This window comes from Physella acuta, unplaced genomic scaffold, assembly GCF_028476545.2.
Source record: "Physella acuta isolate Inbredline_101_S28 unplaced genomic scaffold, ASM2847654v3 ptg000144l, whole genome shotgun sequence".
Lineage (NCBI taxonomy): Eukaryota > Metazoa > Mollusca > Gastropoda > Physidae > Physella > Physella acuta.
This window is the reverse complement of record NW_026731663.1, coordinates 1579750-1590008: the sequence shown is the minus strand read 5'-3', so window position 1 is coordinate 1590008 and position 10259 is coordinate 1579750. Positions and strand designations below refer to the sequence as shown.

Sequence of the window (10259 nt, the reverse complement as noted above, 5' to 3'; positions counted from 1 at the left end):
TGTCAGCGTTGGTACTGTCGAATTCACAAATTATGAATTATTGAAAATTAGAAACAACTAAATAGCGGCGTATGTTATGCCGCGGGCCGGCTCGTTACATTTTAAAATGTGTATCCAACGATTGGCGCAAGCCTGTAAACATTTGGTTGGAGAATTTCAATGCATGCAGAATGAATTATATATGTATTGTAATTATATAACAAACATCTGCAAGTAAATTTCTCAGGATGGTCACACAAAAATACTACATTGAATTTCGCTGTGATTTACACAGGTTTTCTGATGTAATTTCTAATAATTAGAAAAGTTAGATCGTGAATATGTAAGCAATGTAATCATGTACAGGCTAGGATTTTATGCGTTAAATATTATAGATAACAAGCCATTCATGAAAAATGCCTTTTAGTTTTCACGTGATTTGAAGCAAACATTATAGAAAAAGTAAACACAAATCAATACATTTGGAACAGGATAAAAAAAAGCTGAATAAATTTAAATTTTAAAAAAATATTTCATTCAGAAAAAAAAAATTAAGCGCTTTAAATTAACATAAAAATTATGCAATGAAAAAGCAAGTTAGCGAAATATGTTAGGAGATTATCAACATTTGCATAAATGGAGACAGTTCTATTGCTTAGAGAACAGGACTTCATAGAATTGACAGGCAAGATGGTTGGTCAAGGTCGCCGGAAGTGTGACCTGTAAGGTGCAGGTAAACAGCCTAGTTCATCCAGGTCAGCACTAGCCCCAGGTAGAACAGGAAACCTATTTAACCATGCACTTCCGGTTCTTTTAACAGCTGGTAGTGACCTGTATCCGGTGAAATGCAGAGTGTTGAGATTTCCGTTGATTTCTTCTAAGGCCGAACTAAAAGGCTTTCATTTCTCTTAATCTTAACACTGTTTATTTCCTGGGAATGTTCACATTCTAATACGTTGCTTCTAATCTTAAAACTGCTTTACATCTCCTAATGTTAACACTGCTTTACATCTCCTAATGTTAACACTATATTACAGCTCCGAATCCTAAACAGCTCCAAATCTTAACATTGTTTCACATTTCCAAATTCTAACAGTTTTACAGCTCCGAATTTGGACATCGTTACACTTCCAAATCCTAACTCTGTTTCAAAGCTCCAAATATTATTATACTTCATACTTGCCGCATGTGTTAACATGTCATTAAAGAGGTGTCCTCTTAATTAAGATAATTAAAAACAACAGCGAACAAATCCAATGAAATTGGGAACAAATTCGTTGAACCGGCCTAGGTGGGGTTCACGAAAAATGTGCCGAAAAAACAAACAAACAAACAAACAAACAAACAATCAACTGAAATCAATGATAAAACTACCAGACGTGACTACAGCTGATCTTAAAATGTCGCTACGTGTTGTAATGTGGCAAAAAAACAGTCAATCAACAATCAACTGACATCAATGATGACACTACAAAGCTTGCCTAAGCTAATCTACTTGTTGTAATGACAAAAGTGAATGGTTTAGTAGCAGATTGCAATGTAGGTATTAATGCTATGACGTAATGAACTATCAAGTGATTGTTAGAAAGTTGGATGGGTTACTGGCTGGTTAAACGTAATCTAAAACATAACCTTTTAAATAAAAAGAAGTGTTTTTGTACAATACTTAAATAGAATTATGTGTTTGATTAAATGGAAATTGTGCCAAGACTGAAAGATCTAATTATCATCACAAATATATGTGGTCAAAACTGATACTTGAAATGATGCGTAAGCAATTTACTACTGAAATTTCTACCAAATTTATAACATCTTAAGGGCTATTAATTAATTCTAGGTATTTCATCTTTCATAGCTGCTATAGTATATAGTTAAGTCAAATATATTAAAAATGATTGTGATTAAATGTGTAATGTCAACATCTACTTTCAACCAGATGTGAATTTATACCAACAGCCAGGACATTTTAGTAAGTTATAACTGTCTACTGGCGTGTATGTTTGGTGTGGCACAAAACTAGGCTGTTTCACCATCTAGTCTTAAAGGTTCATCAGGTCCTGGTTGTATCTATTGTTTGTCATGACTTTTAAACCACACACTGTCACACCCCTCATCATATACAATTTAACTGACGTAGCACGATCACACTCTCACCCTTTCAACCCTCCACTAACACAGGTAACCCTCAATACACAACCTATCTCTTATACTCTTTCAGCGCCCCTTACACCCCTTACCTCTATCATCCCACACCCCTCCTCTCATCCATCCCCCATTAATACACTTGGAACTTGGAACCCCCCTTGCCAACTTATAGACTAGTAGCCCTAAGCCTAGAATCCCATCCACACCTATACAATGATCGCCTTCAGCTTATACCCCCCACCAATAAACTAGAACCCCCCTCACCACTCCACCAACCCACCTATACACTAGCAGCCCTAAGGTTAAAACATTACCCCCACCCCTCCACCCCACCTACAGACTGGCAGCCCTAAGCTTAGACCACCCCCCAACCCCCCTCCCTACACACTAGCAGCCCTGAGCTTAGAACCCCCCACCCCCACCCCCTACACACTGGTAGCCCTGAGCTTAGAACCCCCCACCCCCACCACCTACACACTGGCAGCCCTGAGCTTAGAACCCCCCACCCCCACCCCCTATACACTGGCAGCCCTGAGCTTAGAACCCCCCACCCCCACCACCTACACACTGGCAGCCCTGAGCTTAGAACCCCCCACCCCCAACACCTACACACTGGCAGCCCTGAGCTTACACCCCTCCCCTACACACTGGCCGCCCTGAGCTTAGAACCCCACTGTCTAGACCGGTTCGCTAGTCACTCGAGCAGCAGATGCTCGTACAGCACGAGGAAGTCGTTCCGCTGGAAGTGGCTCTGTCTGTCCATGGCCTCCTGCTCCTCCCGCTCCTTGTCGCGGATGTTGTTGTCGATGTCGTACAGGCGTGCTGCTGTGCTCTGGCGCTGTTGGCGGATCGAGTCCATCCTGGAAGGTCAAGGACAATTTTGTTTTTAAAAAATAATGACGTAGTTAAACAAATACATAACTAGTTAAGACGTAAACACAAACAGAATTTAGCATAAATACTAGCAGAACGTGAGATACAACGTTAGGGAATGTGAAGTAGCACAACAAGTCTGTTGGAATAGTGGTTATGTTGGGGTGGGGGGGGGGGGGGGTGGATTTGAGGCTAGATTCTAGAGATCTGGATCTCGCGTGTTATGAAGAAAAGCGTCGTTAGTTGGAGGGGAGATTAACATAGTACGACGTCAGAACTAGACATTATCGCATACCAGAGGCGTAGCGATGGGGGGGGGGGGGCTTATGGCCCCGGGCGCCGACTTTAGGGGCGCCAAAATGGGTTGTAAAAACAAATTAAAATGTCATTTTAGCTGCATTTTCGCAGTTTGAGGGGGGGGGGGGGGGGGCAAATCGGAAGTTTGAGGGGGGGGGGGTGTGCAAATCGAAAAGCTGGGGGGGGGGATGCAAATCGAAAGTTTGCTCTCGAGGGGGGGGGGGGCGCCAAATTGAAAGTTTGTCCCCGGGCGCCGGGAAGGGTCGCTACGCCTCTGTCGCGTACCAGTTTAATACATTTTCCACCAGACCATATAATTATTATACAGCCAGATCTTATCATCTGTTAGTTCAATAATTTACAGCTAGACTAAATAAACTAGTACTTTAATACATTTATAGCCAGAGCGCATTACCTACTAGTTTAATCCATTTATAACCAGACCAAAGAAACTACTAATTTAACACTCATCAGAGCATCTTTTTCTGGCTCCCCGAGAGAACTATAAAAGCTGTTTACCTTTATGAAAATTAGGTTATTGTGCATGTTTCTTTGGCTTCTATTGTTGTGCACTATTCAACATTTTATTTACTCAAAAACACAAGGGGGCGGGGAGGGAGCGAAGGGGAGGGAGGGAGAAACGAGGAAACTCCATGCCAGAAACAATTTGTATCTGAACTCTGAGACGCCATCTTGGCGGGAAACACGCTTTTAACGCGCTCATTTTTCAGGCCGCCCATCGTTCTTTATTCAGTGTGCGCTCGTTCCATTCAGCAGTTCAATAATTACATCTTTCTTAGTGTTTCAGATACTTGAAACTTAAAGGAAAAAATTCCATCGTTCTTTTTTCCCTCTTTATCTTACATTTTAATTAAATTTTAAGAAGGTGAACAATGTTTACTTTGTGATTTAATTTTTAAAAAGGTGAACTATGTTTACGTTTGTGATTAGATTGCATCATGTGATTCGTGTCGAATTTTTTTTTTCTAATTAATTTTTTTTTGCTAATTAAAAACAAGGTCTGGGTGAGAATCAAGGACAAGCACAAACTACGTGACTATATGACATCTGTACTTGCTGACATATTACCCGCATCACGTGACTAGATGGCATCTCTACTATCATATCTGGGAACAGGGCATTACCCCCCTCCGTCAATTCCCCCCGGACATTCCCCCTTCCACATTACCCCCGGAGTAAATACCACCTGTCAATTACCCCCCACTGCCCAGTAGGACATTACTAGGATTAGGGTTAGTGTTATGGTCAAGGTTAGGCTTAAACCATTGTCTAGAGTTGGTTTTGTGTTAAGTTTTAGGCTGAGGTAAATACTTAGGCTTTGGTATTTTTCTTAAGGTAATTTGAGGGGGGTGGGGGGGGGGATAATCGACAGGGAGTAATTGCTCCGGTGGATAAATACGGGGGGGATATGTCCGGGGGTACTTGCCGGGGGGGGGGGGGGAGTTAATGTCCTGTAGCCATTATATCCCTTACTTCTACTCTGATAGATCGCATAGGAAACCAGCGACAGTTTTAAAAATGTTCCGTTCTCATAGTTTCGGTGTATCCAGTTATTTGTGTTCCCTGTAGTTCATGTGTTCCCATAGTTCCCTTTCGTTCATGAGTTAGATGTGTTCCCACAGCTCTCTGTGTTGCATAGTTCCATGTAGTTCCTATGATCCCTTAGTTTCCTGTTTTCCCATTGTTTCCCGTAGTTCCCGTAGTTCCGTGTAACCCCTTAGTTCCCGTAGTTCCCTGTAGTTCCTGTGTTCCCATAGCTCCCTGAGATCCCTTATTTCCCTTGGTTCCCAGTTTCCCCATAGTTCCCATAGTTCCCTGTGATCCCATAGTTCCCCGTAGTTCCGTGTAACCCCTTAGTTCCCAGTTCCCCCTTAGTTCCCATAGTTCCCTGTAATCCCATAGTTCCCCGTAGTTCCCGTGTTACCTGATTGGCTGTCTGTTGTTGACCAAGTCCTTCCACTCCTCAAGTCTCGCGTTTCTCCGTCGTCTCTCGCAGCATAGCCAGAGCAGTGCGCGACGGAATTTTCTGGAAGGAAGAATCGACGGACGTTTACATTTACGCAAGGACATTTTTAAGGGAAAAGAATAGCTTTAATTTTTTAGAAATTACAACAATGATATTTTTTTTTTTTGAAAAAATGTAAAGGCTTGTATAATTTTCGCTGGGTTTATTAAAGGAAACATTTCTAATTTGTGTTTTTAATCATTTGTATGGTGACATTTTGAGGGAAACCATACGATATTATTTATTTATAAAATTTTTTTTTTTTTTTTTTTTTTTTTTTTTTTTTTGTAAAGGAGATTTTTCCCTAATGCATATATGAACTGACCTAAAAACAGATACCAAAGTGCATATGCATTGCAATTATTATAATATTTAAATGGAAAATATTTTTTCCCAGGAGGAAATTGAAAAAGTTTATCATCAGAAAAACAAGTGCCATTTTATCTTACCTGGAAACAAAGTTGTAAACAAAAGGATTGATTGCATGATTGGAGTACATGAGGATGCGGGTCATGTAGATCATGGTGAGAAAACTGTTGTTGTCCATCCCGCCTGCTTCAATGGTGAACATGCTCCACAGCGCAATCGTTCTGTTAGACAGACACAACCACACGTTGAAGGTCACGTCAGACACAACCACACGTTAAATGTTACGTCAGATAAACACAACCATACATTGAAGATCACGTCAGATAAACACAACCATACATTGAAGATCACGTCAGATAAACACAACCATACATTGAAGATCACGTCAGATAAATAAACCACACATTGAAGATCACGTCAGATAAACACAACCATACATTGAAGATCACGTCAGATAAACACAACCACAAATTGAAGATCACGTCAGATAAACACAACCTCACATTGAAGATCACGTCAGATAAACACAACCACACATTTGAAGATCACGTTAGATAAACACAACCACATAAAGAAGATCACGTCAGATAAACACAACCTCACATTGAAGATCACACCAGACAAACAGAACCACACAAAGAAGATCAGACATAAACCACACATTTATTATTAACAACAAGAAGAGTAATCCTTATTTTATAACTGTAACAATAGTTGCACAGAAGCATTTTTTTCACATTGGCCGTTAAAAAAAATTAACAACATTTTAATAGAATATCAATTAAATATTAAAGACAAAATAGAAAAAAAAATTGTGGGGAAAAAAGAGATAATGTTTGCACAGTTATAAATGAAAAGTAGGAGAAAAGAAAAGATGAGCGAGAAATTGTGCGATGACTCAAGTCTTGAGAAACATAGAACAATATTTTTTTATTTGCTTCACTGCGCGATGTTTGCCTAATTAAAAAATCTCAACATTATTTGGTTTATTATTAACTTCATAGTGTGAATCGGTCCAAATCAACCGCATACATCAAGGGAAACAAATCGTGGTGTTTATATAACTCAGGCTTGCTACTGCTCTCATCTGATCCTGACCTTCACCTTGGTCCCAGTTGTTTCTGTGCCTAGCTGGTATGACTGCAGTGTCAATACATTACCTTCGTTAAAACTAACGGGAAAACATTTGTAAAATTTCTTAATGGGCCCGAGATAAAAACCCTGGACAATACCCCGCTGGGCTTAACCTTCTCGGACATAACCCCCCATGGACATTTATGGACATAACCCCATGGACGTAACCCACATGGACGTAACCCCCATGGAAATAACCCTCATGGAAATAACCCTCATGGACATAACCCCCATAGACATAACCCCCATGGAAATAACCCCCATGGAAATAACCCTCATGGAAATAACCCTCATGGACATAACCCCCATAGACATAACCCCCATGGAAATAACCTTCATGGACATAACCCCCATAGACATAACCCCCATGGACATAACCCCCATGGACATAACCCCCATGGAAATAACCTTCATGGACATAACCCCCATAGACATAACCCCCATGGACGTAACCCCCATGGACATAAGCCCCATTGACATAACCCCCATGGACATGACCCGCATTGACATAACCCCCATGGACATAACCCCCATGGACATGACCCGCATTGACATAACCCCCATGGACATGACCCGCATTGACATAACCCCCATGGACATAACCCCCATGGACATAACTGCCATGGACATTCATGGACATAAACCCCATGGACATTCATGGACATACCCCTATGGACATAACCCCCATGGACATTTATGGACATAACCCCCATGGACGTAACCCACATGGACATTTATGGACATAACCCCCATGGACATAACCCCCATGGACATAACCCCCACAGACTTGACCACCATCTACATTACCTCCATCGATATAAAAGCGCTGAACATAACCACCCCGTGCATTTTTTTTTTTTGAGGTAAGGAGAACATTAGCAAGTCAAGTTCCGCTAGTTATTCAATTTTTTTAGATACGCTGTTAAAACAATCAATATTTTGAGATTCGCTGGTCTCCTTTAAAAGTGTATTTCATCAAGGTCATCTGAAGTCTATTACGTAACAAGATTGATCTGTCTGTCTGTATTGTCTGTGTATTTAATGCTGGACGGAATACAAGAGTACTCGTAGTATTAAACTAATACATGTTCAGCCGTAGACGAGAGTTCCCGTTAACTGCAATATTTAGTTACTAAACAAAGAGAGGTAACTATAGTTGAGATGTGAATTATTGCCCCTTTTTGTTCTAGAGGTTTACGTGTGATTTATAATGTTATGGTATTGGGTTATTTATGGAAGATTGGGGTAAGGGAGTGAAGCGGCTTTGTAATAAACAAATGACATGTCAAGGTCTAGAGGACATCTCACCTGTTAGGTGTGTGACATACACATGTCAGTGTGACACATAGAAATAGCGTCGTCTAAAGGACAGAATACTTGTATGGTGTGTGACATAGCTCACATTAAAGGTGTGTGGTATAGATTACCTGGTGGGTGGGTGACATAGCTCACCTATAAGGTATGACATAGCTCACATGTAAGGTGTGTGACATAACTCACCTGTAAGGTGTGACATAGCTCACCTGTAAGGTGTGACATAGCTCACATGTAAGGTGTGTAGCATAGCTCACCTGTAAGGTGTGACATAGCTCACCTGTAAGGTGTGTGACATAACTCACCTGTAAGGTGTGACATAGCTCACCTGTAAGGTGTGTGACATAACTCACCTGTAAGGTGTGACATAACTCACCTGTAAGGTGTGACATAGCTCATCTGTAAGGTGTGTGACATAGCTCACCTGTAAGGTGTGTGACATAACTCACCTGTAAGGTGTGACATAACTCACCTGTAAGGTGTGACATAGCTCACCTGTAAGGTGTGTGACATAGCTCCCCTGTAAGGTGTGACATAGCTCACCTGTAAGGTGTGACATAGCTCACCTGTAAGGTGTGACATAGCTCACCTGTAAGGTGTGTAACATAGCTCACCTGTAAGGTGTGTGACATAACTCGCCTATAAGGTGTGACATAACTCACCTGTAAGGTGTGACATAGCTCACCTGTAAGGTGTGACATAGCTCACCTGTAAGGTGTGACATAGCTCACCTGTAAGGTGTGTAACATAGCTCACCTGTAAGGTGTGTGACATAACTCGCCTATAAGGTGTGACATAGCTCACCTGTAAGGTGTGTGACATAGCTCACCTGTAAAGTGTGTGACGTAACTCGCCTATAAGGTGTGACATAGCTCACCTGTAAGGTGTGACACATAGCTCACCTGTAAGGTGTGTAGCATAACTCACCTGTAAGGTGTGTGACATAGCTCACATGTAAGGTGTGTGACATAACTCACCTGTAAGGTGTGTGACATAACTCACCTGTAAGGTGTGACATAACTCACCTGTAAGGTGTGACATAGCTCAACTGTAAGGTGTGACATAACTCACCTGTAAGGTGTGACATAGCTCACATGTAAGGTGTGTGACATAACTCACCTGTAAGGTGTGTGACATAGTTCACCTGTAAGGTGTGACATAACTCACCTGTAAGGTGTGACATAGCTCACCTGTAAGGTGTGTGACATAGCTCCCCTGTAAGGTGTGACATAGCTCACCTGTAAGGTGTGTAACATAGCTCACCTGTAAGGTGTGTGACATAACTCGCCTATAAGGTGTGACATAGCTCACCTGTAAGGTGTGTGACATAGCTCACCTGTAAAGTGTGTGACGTAACTCGCCTATAAGGTGTGACATAGCTCACCTGTAAGGTGTGACACATAGCTCACCTGTAAGGTGTGTAGCATAACTCACCTGTAAGGTGTGTGACATAACTCACCTGTAAGGTGTGACATAACTCACCTGTAAGGTGTGACATAGCTCAACTGTAAGGTGTGACATAACTCACCTGTAAGGTGTGACATAGCTCACATGTAAGGTGTGTGACATAACTCACCTGTAAGGTGTGTGACATAGTTCACCTGTAAGGTGTGACATAACTCACCTGTAAGGTGTGACATAGCTCACCTGTAAGGTGTGTGACATAGCTCCCCTGTAAGGTGTGACATAGCTCACCTGTAAGGTGTGACATAGCTCACCTGTAAGGTGTGACATAGCTCACCTGTAAGGTGTGTAACATAGCTCACCTGTAAGGTGTGTGACATAACTCGCCTATAAGGTGTGACATAGCTCACCTGTAAGGTGTGACATAGCTCACCTGTAAGGTGTGACATAGCTCACCTGTAAGGTGTGACATAGCTCACCTGTAAGGTGTGTAACATAGCTCACCTGTAAGGTGTGTGACATAACTCGCCTATAAGGTGTGACATAGCTCACTTGTAAGGTGTGTGACATAGCTCACCTGTAAAGTGTGTGACGTAACTCGCCTATAAGGTGTGACATAGCTCACCTGTAAGGTGTGACACATAGCTCACCTGTAAGGTGTGTAGCATAACTCACCTGTAAGGTGTGTGACATAGCTCACATGTAAGGTGTGTGACAT

General features: G+C 41.7%; 1 protein-coding gene across 1 annotated transcript; it reads right to left on the bottom strand.

Annotated features, from left to right (window-relative positions):
* Positions 1 to 2786: 2786 nt before the first annotated feature.
* LOC131935385 (uncharacterized) lies at positions 2787 to 5897 on the bottom strand. The gene is made up of 3 exons (XM_059291761.1): positions 5770 to 5897; positions 5240 to 5341; positions 2787 to 2984 (listed from the first exon to the last, which is right to left on the bottom strand). The coding sequence occupies exons 1-3, from the start codon at positions 5889 to 5891 to the stop codon at positions 2819 to 2821; spliced, it is 390 nt and encodes a 129-aa protein (XP_059147744.1). The 5' UTR covers positions 5892 to 5897; the 3' UTR covers positions 2787 to 2818.
* Between the last annotated feature and the right edge of the window lie 4362 nt (positions 5898 to 10259).